General features: G+C 34.6%; 1 protein-coding gene across 1 annotated transcript in view; it reads right to left on the bottom strand.

Annotated features, from left to right (window-relative positions):
- LOC146730081 (uncharacterized) overlaps positions 1 to 11,914 on the bottom strand; it is a 79,750-nt gene extending 67,836 nt beyond the window's left edge. Inside the window, exon 1 of the mRNA XM_085494410.1 lies at positions 11,579 to 11,914. Coding sequence (XP_085350536.1) covers positions 11,579 to 11,914 — 336 coding nt within the window. The remainder of the gene's footprint in view (positions 1 to 11,578) is intronic.
- Between the last annotated feature and the right edge of the window lie 4,322 nt (positions 11,915 to 16,236).

The following is a 16,236-nucleotide window of genomic DNA, read 5'->3' as shown; positions in this document are numbered from 1 at the left end:
ACAAAAAACCCATAAAATGGGGTTAAGCATTTTTCTCAGAATTCCTAGAGCCATTGAAATTAGTGGTGACATGAATAATTCATTGATGAATGAATAAAATTTTTGGACCAGTTTAATAAAAACATTTATATTTACAGACCACAGCCCAACCACAGCCAATTAATAAGATTAGGGCAAAAAATATACCAAATTACAAATTTTCAAAATCTTCAACCAAGATATAAGAGATTGACAGAAATGGGTGAAACGCATAGCAAAATATGACATTTCTGGATAAAAAATTACTCCATTGTGTCTAAATAATTGAATACAAAGCAAGAAAAGTGGTAAAATAAAAATAAAAAAGATTCCCAGTTACTTTGCACTATACCTGCCAAATAAATGAAGCTGATCTCATGAAATGTGTGCTTGAACACACAACCTCATAATTATCAGATCTATGCAAGGTCATGAGAGGTCAAAACTTATAATAATTAGGTCAAAGTAAACTTCGGTTATGTAAGATGAGATCTGCCAAAAATGACTAAATTCCAGTGAATAGAGCCATAATTATGGTTAAAACAACAACTTCAGGTGGTCCTAGGCAAACTGTTACTGAAGGGCTCATACCACTAATTGAATTTCCATAGACGACAATGTTAACATATGACGAGATTGCTATATGAAAATGACGAAGAAAGTTGAAAATATGGCTCAAAAATGGGAACTCAACATGCCAGTAATCAACCATATGAAAAAAACTAACATGTTGGCCAGCTCAAACTCTTGCAAATCTCAGGTAAACAAGACACACCTACTGTATTTGGATTGCACCAAGAGAAATCACTGGAAAAACACCAAGATTAGAACATCCATTAACACACAGAATAAACTCACAGGTACACAGCCGCTAAGTAGTAAACAAAAGACCACATGTTGGTCTCACCTCTGACCCAGGTGATTACGCCCTCAAACAGGGAGCACCTGAGAAAAATAATATTTAAAAAATTTCATTGGTTCTTGCTAGGCATTTACGAGCAGCCATTGGTTAATTAGTGGCATGAGACCTATAGAAACACTGTCTCCATAGACGGACACAGCAGCTGTCCAGGAAGTACTGTTTTAAAGACATGAAACGCTGTGAATTTTGACTTTATTTCCATTTTGACCAAGTGCTATGTTGAAAGATGAAGTTTGCACTATGTTTATGAAGTTTTCATGATTGGTTTGTTTGTTTTTTTTAGAAAAAGTCAAATGAAAAAAAAACTTTGTTGACCACTGTCTGTCAGAGAATGTGTATCTGTAGACCCAATTTGGGGCAATATCTTAGTTCTTATACTGGAAAATACATGCATACAACTAATATATTTTGCCTGACATTTTTTATATTCATGAGTGATTTGGTGATCCTATAGCGGCATTTTCAGATCATAAAACAAATACAATCATGTTCTCAGACTTATGGAAATTGTCAGGAATTTTGTAATCATGTCAACCACGTCATACTTGCTTATATCAAGTGTAGTCATGGCAACAGTGAAAAAGTAAATAGGGCGACAGTGGTCTACATTGTATGTGTCAATCGTATGAATTTATGTCAACACTGATTGCAAACCACAATGTACATGTATAAGCAACTACACTAGTTTTGATCACATCTGTCTTTTTAGTAATCGGAGAAATAGAAAGTAAATATGAACGACAAATATAGATGTAGAGAAAATAAATAATAAATATTAGTAGACTGCAAACAAAAATGAAAATTCTAGCCGTATTTACAGTGTATGGTCGATTTTCATTATGAACAGCATGGGAAAAAAATACAAACTGATGACCTTTTGGCCTTCCTCATTCAGATGACGGCAGTCACCCACCATTGTTGGCGCTGTAATGAATTAGCATTCAAGTTGCATAGAGGAACAGTGCATTCTGACTACAGACTGTGATAACAATTTTGACAATTATTTTCTGAATTATTAATCCATTGAAATTTTAAATAAGTTATTAAATAAGACACAGTTGCGATTTAAACTGTACACATTATCTTCATGTACTCAACTTGTCACCACTGTGTATGATACCAAAACAGAGAACTTAATTGGTACAGGCTATGGAAATATCCATTTTATAAAAATATAATCCCACAATATTTTCTCTCAGGTTGACATAAACATTACCACCAAAGTGACATAATTCCTTTCCCATGGCTCAGATTTATACAAAACTTTGGTGGTACTAGGTAATCACTGGTGTCTGATGACATCAACTCAAGTGAAAATATTGAGGGCTTATATTTTAAATATTTCACAAAACATGAATTGTTGCGATCACATTGATGTTTTACCTCTGTATTTGACTTTGACCAATTTCTTGACTTTTCATGTTCTCATTGTTCTGCAGTATTCATTGAGATATTAGTACCGGTAGTCATGGAAATATCTATTTTCTGAAATATCTATAAAAGAATAAAAATACATTACATTAAGCAATCATCCCAGATTTCTATTCTGATTTTGAGATAAATGAAACAAATATTTTGTAAAAATGTAATCAAAAAGTTTAACCCGTCAGACCCATTTATTATGTATTTCATTATTCATAGATTTTTCAAGGTAGAAGCCTACTCATGATTTCAAATACCCAGAATTTATTCATTTTCCAATAAATTGTACATCCGGGCAATATAAGAATATTGACTTAAAAAAAAGTTGGGGTCACCAGCTTAATTTTCCCGAAAACGATGATTTTATTTTAGTGAATAATGGCCATTTTGGCAGTATTATATTGCTTTTACCATGGGTTGCTATGGCACAGATATTACGTCATATCTCAAATTGTAGCCTGGTGACATAGGCTGAAAAAATAGTATATTGTCAATAATGGGGTACTTTTTGTTGTTCTCAATTATTTCAAAATTCTGGGTTTTAAAAAGTGTCAAAAAATGCAATTTTTCTTTAACACTGTGTTCCATGGAATTGTTTTAAAAATAGCATTTTTTGCAAAATAATAGAAGAAGTTTTTCAAAATACGTCACTGTAACACACAAACGAATGCTATTTCATGGTACCATGGGCCAACAACTCCATGATTTTACTTAATAAACAAAAAAACATTGTCATGAGATTTATGACCAATATTCTCATTAAATTATGAGTACCCCGGTAGGCTTCTACCTTAAGTCACATGGTCATATACGACATCTAGCCTAGGTTAATACAAATACAATCCTACGATAACTTTACCAATTGACAGGAACTTTGTCCACAAATCAGAAAGTTGAACAAATTCATAGTTGTTCTAATGGTCAACTCATGTACAAAAACTCAATACACTATTTTGAATGGTTCACATACCACATTGCAGGATACAAGTCATTTTCAAATCACAAGTTCTATGTCAATGAATAATCTAATTTAAACAATTTCATTGCAAATTTCAATCAAGTTCAAAGCTATAAGCATTTTGATAATTTTGTTCAACCAGATTTATAATTAAACAAATCTAATTAGTCAGTGATTTGTGATTTACATTTGTCTATGTGAGTGTTGATATTGAAGACTAAAATAACGTACCCATACTGGTTTATTTGGCAGCCATCTTGGTTCTATCACACTATCGGGCAGACGACATACAATCTTCATGCTAAAGGTGAAACAGAATGACAATTTACTGGCAAACCCTGGGAAGTCAAATATTATTTGAATTTTTGTGATAAGTTTAGTAACAAAAATTATCTTGAAAAAATATTTCTACTATAATATTTGTACTGCACAAATCAAACAGAACTAATATGTATATACATACCCTGATTTGTTCTCTTTTCTTGTACACTGATCTCAACCCTCCATCTCTCAAAGTAGTGAAGGCGTGTACATGTAGATAGTTCTCAGTGTGTCGTCACTCCCACTGTCAAGAAATTCTGCAGCAAGGGTCAACTCATTTACTGACGCACAGTAACACTCAATACAAGAATATGGTGGATGGTCATTGCATCAATGACACGTTTTGGAATTGGATTTGTCAGGTTTTTGGATCAGGTTAATTCTAATTCAATTTTCACCTGTGGCCACAACCCAAATGACCTTGCTATCTTACATAAGCAGTCATCTTGAAAGTGGCCGTAGCACAAGTACCGTAACGTATTAATTTGCGGTAGTGGAAAAAATTATATTTTGGAGTGAGCAAATTAATAGGATACAAACAAAATTTTGTTCACGTGAGCGAACTGAATAGAATACATATTGATCGGTTCAATTTGAAGTTGTTTTCGCCAATTTGATAGTGATCAAGATGTTCTTTCGTGTCTTTGGGTATTTTAGGGACTATGGCAAACAAGAAACATCGTAGCAAAGAAGAGTAAATGGCAGGCAACTCAATCAAAGTTCACACACCACACTCGAAATGTTATTTTCTAGCCATTCAATTGGTCACGAGGAAGACAAGATGCCCGACACTGAGACGCACTGCATTTTGTGCTAGAGTGAAAAAACAAAGGCTTGCTGTTACGCAATAAATATGTAAACAAGCCATGCATGGCACAGTCCCTGTTAGTTATTAAATTTAAGATGTATGATTTTGTTTATCGTAATATAGTTGGAACATGTCAGAAGTATGAATCCAGAAGATGATGCTTCTTTATGATGATTTTTTAACATTAAAATGATTGACATCTTATGTCTGATTATAAATCGAGTATTTGTCCATACTTAAAAATATTGCTCTGGAACAGCATTAATTAAAACAAAATGACCACCAGTCAGTCATTTTGAATACATCTACCGGTATATACCCTAATGGTATCTATAACATGATGTAAAATGAATATATAAAATTTGAACATAATCAGTCAAGCATATCTGAGATACATGTATGGCCCTTTGAAGTGCATTCATTTAAACAAAATGGCCGCCAGACAGCCATTTTGAACCCGATCTGAAAAATAAATATGACGTGTACCAGGAACCTATAGCCTCTAACAAGGATCTCGCCTGCCCACTGGGAGTGCCAGTCAGCCATGAATATTGATTAGCAATAAATATTAATTAACAATGAATATTAATTAGTTAGGTTGCAGTGTTTTTTTGGAGTTAAAACATTATGTTTCACAACTTAAAAGAGTTGGAATTAATATAAAAGATATTCGAATCGCAAATGCTGCAGACTAAAAACAGAAACAAATAAATTATTGTTGCAATATTAATGTCTTTTGTAAAAAGTTAAATGAAACGCATTTGAAACGTTTCAGCACAGAGGGACTGTGGTTTCAGCCAGAAATATGTTCACGACTTTCATTCTCCTTCATTATTTGGCGTATTGTTGTAATTTTGTATTTACACCAACTTCTTAAACGTTACATTCACAGTAACGAACGAACAAATAAAACTTCCAAAGTTACGTTGTGACAAAACTTACTTTGCGATCTTATACACCGATTATACCAATAATTTCTCATAGTCAGTCATGATGCCATGCATAAAAATGTTACTTCTTTTTTTAATATGAGATAAAAGTAAAATTTGACTTAGAATTTTAGCTTTCAATTTAAAGACTGTTTCTATCGTCAGAAAATATTTACTTACAAACAAAGAGATGCCAATTTCACAAAATTTACTAGTCACTCCCACATTGTGCAACAAGGTCTATTGTTTACAAATTATAATTCACAAATGGCAGGATACTTGTCGGCCGGTAAGTAATTATAATAACAATCGGATAATAGTCCTGGACGGGAGTGTTTCCGTGGTGGTTGTTAATTTTGAGAGCCAGTTGGGCCAACCACAGCTGACCACAGTGGTGAGATCCCTGCTCTAATGTATGTGCCAGTCGGCTATTTTAAATTGGATCTGAAAAATAAAATGATGTGCATCAAGGTCCCATAATGTCCAATGTACCAAGTGAAGTTTAAACAAAATCCATCCATAAATGCTTGATTGTGATGATTTTTTGGCACAAAAATGGCCACCATTCGGCCATCTTGAATCAGATCGTGAAACAAATTTATGTGCATATGTATAATAGTATGAATGATGTAAGTGTGAAGTTTGATTGTGATTGGTCCAGGCATTTCTAAGATACAGATCCGGATGCATTGACGCACAGAGGTCAAAATATAAGTCTCCGTTTTCGGACTGCGTCCGAACGGGCACTAACAAACAATCAATATATGGCTACAAAGTAGCCCTCTGATTGTACCGCTTTCTTTTACAGACACAAAACAGAACTTTTTACACACACACATATTTTGGTATGGTATACATGTATGTATGTAGTCAGTGTAACGCATCGGTTCTGTTGGCATTGCCACATCGTTTGCCTGTGACAGTGCAACAAAAACATTACAAAGAATTCACCTTAGCTCTGGATTTGAATATTCATTCCAGCGATAAAATCCTGGTGCAACCAAACAAATGTCGTCAAAAATCCTCTGAAAAAAGATGTACATGTACTGTACCAAATGATATGCGTGCTGAGGACTGTTTTTTGCTTCTGACGTTACTGGCTAGAAATAATAAAAAAAAGCCATGCGATCAGAATCTGGTGGCTATTTAAGTGTTGCTTGCAAAACCAAAAACATGTGCCCTTTCAGCGTAATGCAAAATACACCGATCAGCGATCAGCATCAGTGCCATAACAGTACAGACTTGGCCAATCAAAATCGCCTATTCACACACCCCGGCGGTCCACAAAGTAGAAGCTTGTAGGGAATGATTTTACTTTCCAACATGGCGAACGTGTGCCGATTCAACTCTGTGGTTGTTGAACTCTTTGGATATTATTGCTTATCATAGAAATTCACAATATAGATTGACTGCTTAATGCATATTAATTGACTATATAATTAACCAGCAAAACAACTTTATTGTTGTGAGTGAATGAAACATTTTTTCCAGCTGCGACGATCGCTGGTGATCATAGCTACTCAAGGTAATCAGTAACGTGAACACAATAAACACATACAAAAAACAAGTAATATGGTGATATTGATGGCGAATTAATAGGATACGAATATTTTTTTTTTTGGAACGTGGCGGGCACAAATAATAATTAGTTTGAGAAAATAAAACAGGTGGACGAACAAATAGAGACCGTGATTTAATACAGTTTTTACAGTAGGATCAAATCTGTTGGTTCACTCTAAACTATCTAGAGTTAATCAAATAAATTTTGTATAATTCCTTGTTTGTTTTACAGTGGCTCTGTTTCATGGTTTATACTCTCACTGAACCATCTGCTATGTTCACATTATGAGATATGGCCAAGTGCCAACATTTTTTATTTTTTGTGTTTGCAAATGAATTACATAGCAGTTGCATTCATGTTAGTCACGACCCACTTGTTGTGCTGAAATCACACCAATCTTTTATTTGCCCGAAAACATGGAAAATCATTTGCATATAATGATAATAATAATTGTTATATTGAAATTTAATCCATTTGCTATTATGGAATTTATTGTACACATGAACGACAAAAAAGACTCAAAAACAATTATTTTTTCATGTCAATGTAGCATTGTAACAAAAAATGGTTGCAGCAGCACATAAATAAGCATCGCTGACGATGGTTTGCATTCATTTCATTCATTACTATAGCATCCAACCATATATAGCTACACTTCCCTCCATATCATAGTATTGTAGAATACTTTATTTTCGCTTGGAATTTATTTTCACTATTTTCGCTGAAGGGATGATTCCGTGAAAATAAAATCCAGCGAATATACTTCTTTTCCTATATTTCACATTAAACTCATCAAAAAACAGTGAAAATAAATTCCATACAAAATGCCCAAAAAGCCTTTTCAGCGAAAATTAATTCCAGCGAAAATAAAGTATTCCACAGTAGTATGAATCAGTATATGTTCTCTAAAATTCACCACTGAGGGCATGATTTCAGTTTGTGTCAAGTGTTCAGGTAACAAATCTCAGCACATCCCAAGATCAATTTTTTTTGGCATGTCCCAACTCGGTCCTGAGTTCAGTGATACAAACACTGTTTTGGATCAAATATTTGTAATTTTTAACAATTAGAAACAACATTCTATTTTATCCATGATATCAAAGAAATGTTTGGCAAGGAAAAGTGTGTAATTCCTTTGCGTTTCTATTTAATAATAATCCCATTTTTATTACTATACTTCCCGATCATAAGCCCAGGGGCCTCAACATGGAAAATTGAGGGAAAGTAAGGAATTGGGCTTATACTTGAAGACCACCTCAGAAACGATGATTATTCAGGGGTTAACTTTGTAACCATTTTACCACCCACGAAAAAGTATCCAAATTACATCTTTCGTTCACCATGACAGGCTAGGAGAGAATATTACGGTACAATTGTATTTTATTGTATTTTTTCATTTCAGGATTTTATAGACAACATTATTCAGCTATTAATTGCCTATGGGGGCAACACAATTTCCAAGAGGCTGTGAGTTATTCCTTTTTACTATATTAAAAAGCTTACATAGTTCAGTGGTTACTAAATTGTTGAATTGCAAAGACTATAGACTGACCAATCACAACACAGTATATACCCCAGTACCCTTTGCACATTAGAAATTTTAAACAGGGTTTTCAATTTAAATATTAGCAACCAAACTAGGGCACTATCATATTTATCTGAAACATCACCAACGGCAATGTGTCAGCACCTGAGTGATCTTTCAGTGCCACAAATACTTTATTTTAGTTGGAATTCATTTTTGCTGAAAATACTTTTTGGGTGTTTTGTATGGAATTTATTTTCATTGATTTTTGACCAGTTTAATGTAAAATATAGGAAAAAAGGTATGTTCACTGGACTTTATTTTCACTGAATTATTCTTTCAGCAAAAATAGCAAAAAAATTCATTCCAAGCAAAAATAAAGTATTTTACAGTAAATTAGATTTAATCAGAAATTTGAAATGACAAAAACTGAGAGTACAGACCCAGAGTCAAGCGGCTAACCAATCAAAGACGTGAATTCATACATCGATATTAATGAACATTCAAGCTGTCAGAGCAATGCTTTCTAATTTAATCCAGGTTTACTGAGAAAATGTTCTGATTACTTTTTCCTTGCCACATGCCTGTAGTAAAGTTTATGTCATGAGTGAAAAAAACTTTGATTTGGTTGAAATTGTACGACGTGTTATGATCACATCAAGGAATGTCACGCTTTACAACACATTTTTTTAAAATTTGTTGACAATAATTATTTCCATGCTACAAATTGCATAAAAAGTTACAGCATGAATTAAAAGACAACGAATTTAAATCTTTTTTTTTTGAATACCACAAATTATTAAAATATATATAATAATAACCTATTTTTTAAATGAATCAAGTACGTGAATTAATAGTTTTATTGGTACCAAGTGCAGATTGAACTACGTTATGAGAAAGCTGATTTGTGTTGATGCTGGCCATGGACATGAAAACAGTTAATTGTACAAAAAAAAATGTTGAGACAAAAGTATCAAAACATCACATGTAGAACATCATGTGGTAGATACAGCACTTACATTATTTGTAAACAAACAAACAAGTCTGCAACTATTCAGTGACATCATAGAAGAGAATATTATGCAACATGCCCACAATGTGAACAGTGTCACTATGGTACCAATTACCGGTATATTAAAAAATAAAAACATGCATATTAAATACTGTAAATTCCTGTTAGGTTAATATCAGAGCTACAAACATTGCATGTTTCTTGAATTAGGGATACACTCGCCAATCATTACCGGCTTGAATACATTCCTCTAGACTGCGACCATTTTGATTGTCATGGCGATTGAAACTTTTACTTAACAAAATCTGACTGGCGACAAATTCTGCCTCGCATGAAACAGATTATACAGCTTGTCAACTCTTGATGGAACACTTCTATCCACAATTCAATACAATTTTTTGTTTAAATTGGTATCTAAGGGTAGTTTAATATGTATTTGTAAAATATAATAAATTCTGGCGACAAACAATTTTTTACTTATTACCTAAATTTTCCACTTAGCCACGAACAATTTGATTTGGTAGCCAATGGCAACTAGAAGAAATAAACCTTGAAGGCTGAAATATTTGTTAAAAAATGCCTGAAAACACAATAATGTATGGTTGCCTACAAGCTTGGAATCACTCTGGATAAATCTGGTACTCAAAACTGTAAATTTAAATTTCCTAATTAAACAAACTAGTCACTGAAAAATTAAATTACTAAATTTGAAGTAAACACCAAAATCACAATAAAAATAATATACAAGTAATCACCAGGGGTAACCACAAAAATAATCTTTGTAGCTACACACATGTATGTGTATAGACTGCTAAAAACAATTCCAAGTTTGAAAAATATCTAAAATTAAAAACCCAGCCAAATAGAAATGGGAGATATATATTGCAATAATATTACTTGAGTTACAAAAAATATCAAATCTGTGATGAAAGTGAAATCAATGAGCTATACATACGCGAGTCAGAAAAAAAAATTTACAATGAAATATCACATCAAATAAAGAGAAATATCAAAGTAATCATGACCCAGGGGTTTCACAAATGCATTTACTAGCAGGCCATCATCCTGAAACAACAGGCCAAAGCAGGCTGCAGAAAGACCGGCGTGGGCAGTTGGGGCCAGAGAGTAGACGGCCAATTTGGGCTTATAGCAGACCATATGGCTGGAGACCTGTTCTTAACGAAACCCCTGATAACCAGTGAAAATGAGGGAGTACTATCTGTTTTAAATTAACAGAGGAACAAAAATAAAATGGTCACCTGCCTCATAATAATTTTGTTGAGTTATTTATCTTTTCTAGATTTATTTTCTATCATTTTTCTGATAATGATATGTTTGGCTATTCAACTGTGTGTGAAGTATTTTGTTGATTTTGTCTTGTCTTTTCATTGTAATACCCATGCTTAATTCAATAAAGATTATTATTATTAAAAATGGTAATTTATATACTTGTATACCTTGAAAGGGAAAATTAATTAAATTCAGACTTTCATCATTCTTAAAACAAACAAAAGGTTTATTATTTTTATAGCTTACTAAAACAATACAATGTAGTTGAAGGTTAGTTTGATTTGCCAGTACTTAATCCATTTTTAACACCTTGGCTACTCTATTGACATTGGTTGTTTATTCCACTGATGTAGCCCTTTGAGCTAGCCGATAACAGACTTTCATAATTAATTATAAAATAACACCCTGGTTTAGTATGGATTAAAGGAATGGCTTATAAGGGTGCTTTCAACCACAGTAGTATTATACGAGTTAAGGGGAATGTACCGGCGACTGACTAACTATGCCGATCCCACTTTAGGTCATTTTTTATTATCCAGGAAACGTTCCGAGCGCCTGTGCTTTCAACTCATGTAAATTTCATGTTCACAACACTATTTTGCAATTATGTCATGTCATTACAGCCAACTTGCACAAAACCCTGCCATAATTTTGTCTTGTATGAACTTTTCTCAGAAAGTTTATTTTCTACCACCAAACAAGAATGCAAGACAAGAAAATAGAAAGTCCCCCGGTTCACGCAATCAATGTTCATGTGAGCATGGTTCACAAATAATTTAGGGTCCCTTTCAGAATAACGATAAGTTACTTACCAAGACGCCATTCATTTCAGCTAAATAATATCCCTGGTTTATCTTGCAGTCGATCCAGCGAGGCGCCAAGCACAAAGGCGTAATTTTCTGCACTACTTTCTCCCACAGTTCTGAAGTATTCCACGCATGTTTAGATGTTCCAGACAGTTTTATTATTCCATCAAAGGCAATGAGTGTCCTCGCTATTGCACTTTGTAAAGCGCCTTCTTTGCCGACAAGGTTTACTTTCACTGATGTTTGAGCGTTCGTTGTTTCACTCCTCCAATGTAACGTCTTCCGAAAGATCTCAACAAAGTGGCCCTTCACGCGTTCACATGATAACGCACAATACGCCATAAATTACAAAACTATGAATTTACAAGCTTTGCCTGTGACTGAAACAATAAATTACGTAAAGTACTCATTAGAAATCATTCAATATTTGCATAACAGTACCACAAGAGGGCGCTATATCTCACAAACTGTACCTGTGCATACCAAAGTTGGACCAGAAGGTTGATCAATACAGTTCCATTTTCGTTTTTTTGTGCAGTTGTGTGAGCAAGTAATAAGCCATTTTGATTATTTTTTTAAAGTTCAGTGTTGGAATAAAAATGAACTATAATTGTTTAAATATGGCTATTTATGCATTCATGTGTACGATAAACCATGGACACAGTGTTAGTACGCCCATGGATAAACTAAGATAGGTTCCTATTATACTAGTATCGCCCATGTATTAACATACGGCAAATTTGTACAAACAGGTCTGTACCTCATAGATCCATAAAAATATAGTTTTCAACACAATATTTCATTATATTGAGTTTTTTTTTAAATCAAAGACTATTTCTAATTGTTGTATTTGTTCACCATAGAGTCCCGTGTAATAACTCCGTAATCCGCGTATAATTATATTATACCAGCATTTTAGTTTCCTGAATACGTCGTTCTGATTGGATAATGAAAGCGTGAGAGCGAGTCGAATTATAACACACACGAGCCAAGTAGTTGGTTTCTTTTGTTTATTTGTGTTTTTTTTTTTTTTTTCTGAAACAGTGTTTAAGATTATACATGTATTCATACACCGAACACACTCAATGGGTTTAGGTGTTATAGATTCTTTTTTTTTTCAGTCCTGTGATCGGCGTAACAATACTTGTGATATCTGGCCATTCTGTGTAAATAAATGACGTCATAGCTTATCGATGGTGTAACATGATATTCAAAACTTGGTACAGACTTCCTTATTACCAAACGCTTCAGCGTGGTATTAAGAGTTTGTTTTCAGGGGTGGGTGATACCAAGGTGGGAAATGGATGCACATAAGGGGTTAATTCCTTGAATTGCAATATAGAGGGTTCAGGCCGAAATACAATATATAGTGTTTTCATGTTTCGTCTGATATTTCTGTGGTATTCTGCTGCTGTAAGTAATGCACGATTTGTTCCGAAATTCAGTATTTTGTGTGCATTCCAGGGTTATTCGTTTTTTGCTGAAAACACCCCTATTTTTTAATGGCAGAGTCGAATAGTTTCACTCCCACTGGGAAATTGCATTGTTGCTTGAATGAGAGCTAATTAAACACATTTCCCAGACCGGCGAAAGAGTATGCAACAGCCAATTTTAACAGCCTGTCACATGATTTTAGTCTGAATGTCAACATGAAAAGAGGCTCACCATTTTACGCAGGAGTAATTGGGAGTAGAACATGTGAGGGATAGTATTAACAGAGATGTGTGTACTGGAAAGTAATAACTATTCTACTTTTGCACTCTGAGCATTCCTGTTTTAGTATATTGGTTTGAAAATGTTGAACTTGCATGATTTGCAATGTGTTTTTTTATACTGAAACTCCCCTATTGATCGAATTCCGGGTTTGAACGAGAACGACACACCACGTGATTCATTTGAATACAATGCTGAAGGCAAGCATGCCGTGCTACTGTGGTACTCCACTGACGGGATGACTTACTAGTACTGCATGCTACAACTTCGCTTCTGATGTTGCTTGCTAGCCGTGGATTGAATGAATCTTGATTACCGGTTAAAATGTTGCTCATTTGGCGTTGGTAATCTTTATTTGGAACTGGGTAACGCCGCAACGTCGCCAGCAGAAACCTCCTGGTACTTCGTACTATGATAAAACTCAGTCAACATACACCAAGTTCTGTCAATCGTAGTATTCCATGTGATGTACACCTAATATGCAAAAAATGTTGCTAAACTGGATAAAAAATAGCAGACGAACATTTATTTACAAAATAAAAATACTTCGGTTGCCAATGAAAACAAGCCGGTAAAAAACAAGCAATATGTTTTTGGCTGTTACCATGGTAGGACATGAACGTGAAGCTAACGTCGGTTTATAACTAAAACCAGGCACCTTTATACGAGGTTCGCAAAATAACATTCAGTCTTTAGAAGTCCCTTTATTGTATTATTTCCAACCGTTTTGCGATAGTATTTTCTAGATTGGAGGCAGCATTTAGATTTTATTCAAAGTTCAATTGGGATTGCGTTGACAATGTAACAATGTCGGCGCCAGTGATCTCTTACCAGTGCGCAACGTAGCCAGAATAAAAGGCATGATCATTTGGCCACTGCTATTACAAGACTGGTAGGAGGTAATAAATTTGGGGCGAAAGTATTCAAAAAACAGATTTTGGCTGTTGCCATGGTAGCGGTGGGTCAGGATTGTTTTTCCAATTAGTGATGGTACGATCTGCCTATCAAGTTTGAACAAAATCAGCCAAGCCCAAAAAAATCACAGAAGAGTTAAAAAGCCATTCCTGGTGAACAGTTACTCTAACTTTGGGGTCAAATTTCTCATTAATGAAAAAAGATATAAAAAATTCAAATAGTAACTTTGTACCCACACTCAAACCGAGTACAATGAGCTATGTCTGAGGTGTTGTATCACAGGGAATTGGACAAACTTATGTATTTTAATAAATTATTGAATAATAAAATGTTATATAACTTTTCTTTTACCCCTCCCCTTCCTGGTATCTATTTTTAAAATCACATTTCCGTCTGCTATTTTTGTCAGGTTCAAATCGTTCACCAATCGTTCATTTTTGTCATGTTAGATGTACATCACATAGAATACTAGGATTGGGAAAACTTAATGTATGTTGACCACCTGGAAACTGAGTTTTATCAATCTTGAAGGGCTCTCTGAACATCCACCCGCAGCCTGGACCCGCAGTAAAATCAGCCTTTTCACTTTGGCGCGTAGATGTTTTGACTTGACAAGTTGTTTGACAGCTAGCAAACAGATTGTGCGACGCGCATCGTCGGCGGCGTCTTTTTTATGACGTTTTGAACACTTAGTCAATTTGAGCAGTATTTATTCGGACAATGACTCAAGTTTAGACGTCTGATTTTTTTATTTTCACACGTACAGTGACACGCGTTCTACACTGACACGCGTTGCTAGGTTGCAGCATTGTCTTGGAGCATATTAATGGGCAATTGGGTTCCCCGACCTAAATTTCTATCCCGATTTGTTGCACGTTCTTTCTTTAATATGAAATAATCAAATATGGGACATATGTAATAATAACAGAACTCCATACCCTCCCAGTGGCTTCGCTCGTGAAAGTACGGCAGCAGGATACACCGCATCACTCGTGAAAATAACTTCCATACGCAATGAAAGCCACGGGGAGGGTATGGGGTTCTGTCATAATACTTCATTATCACTGAAAACATTTTCCCCCTGAAATAAATTCCAGTGAAAATGCCATTTCCCTCACACTCTATTGAGACACAGCACAGTGAAAATTGGATTCACATGTAATGCTTGAAAACATGTCAGCAAAAATAAATTAAGTGAAATTCTACGTGACTTCATAAGAGTTGGAAATGAACAAAATACACCCGATCCTACCACTCCATACACAATGTAAACTACACCCCAAAACATCCTTTCGCCCATGGGTACTATCGTGTTTCACCAGTGTATTCTATTTGACTTCAGGAGAAATTGAAATAAACAAATTAATTATAATTTCAGCCTCTAGTTGAGCACTACCTCGTCTTTATGTCAACTTTAAGTTATTCATTGCCTACATCAGTGACTTCAAAATATATGTTTCAATCCCAAGAATTTAACTCGCTGTTAATTGCATGGGAGTGCCAGTCTTTCATGAATTACTGGGATTACTGAGAACATGAAGCTGTAACTAAATCCTGGTATAAGCACCGGTTAGGCAGGCTTGAACTATGCATGCGAAGCCACCTGAGAGGTATATTCAATCCAATAGATTTCTCATTGTTTGGTAACTATTTGCTGCAAATGCAGCAAAAATCAATATAAAAATATTACCCACACAGCATTCTACAGGTTACTTGTAATGATTTTTGTTTGTTTATTTTGATATCCTGACGTATGAAAAATACATTTTAGTGATTCACGCTCTTAAAAAATATACATGCAAATAAAATGCATATCGTAATATTGACACTGTTTATCTGGCATGTCCCCTCCCCCGTGTTAGCATGGTTCTTCGCTCATATTTATAATATAAACGTGGTTCTTCGCTCATATTTATAATATAAACGTGGTCCTTCGCTCATATTTATAATATAAACGTGGTTCTTCGCTCATATTTATAATATAAACGTGGTTCTTCGCTCATATTTATAATATAAACGTGGTCCTTCGCTCATAT

Source organism: Saccoglossus kowalevskii, chromosome 20, assembly GCF_978046115.1.
Source record: "Saccoglossus kowalevskii chromosome 20, keSacKowa6.1, whole genome shotgun sequence".
Taxonomy (NCBI): domain Eukaryota; kingdom Metazoa; phylum Hemichordata; class Enteropneusta; family Harrimaniidae; genus Saccoglossus; species Saccoglossus kowalevskii.
The sequence above is the reverse complement of the archived record's forward strand: the minus strand, read 5'-3'. Positions and strand labels throughout refer to the sequence as shown.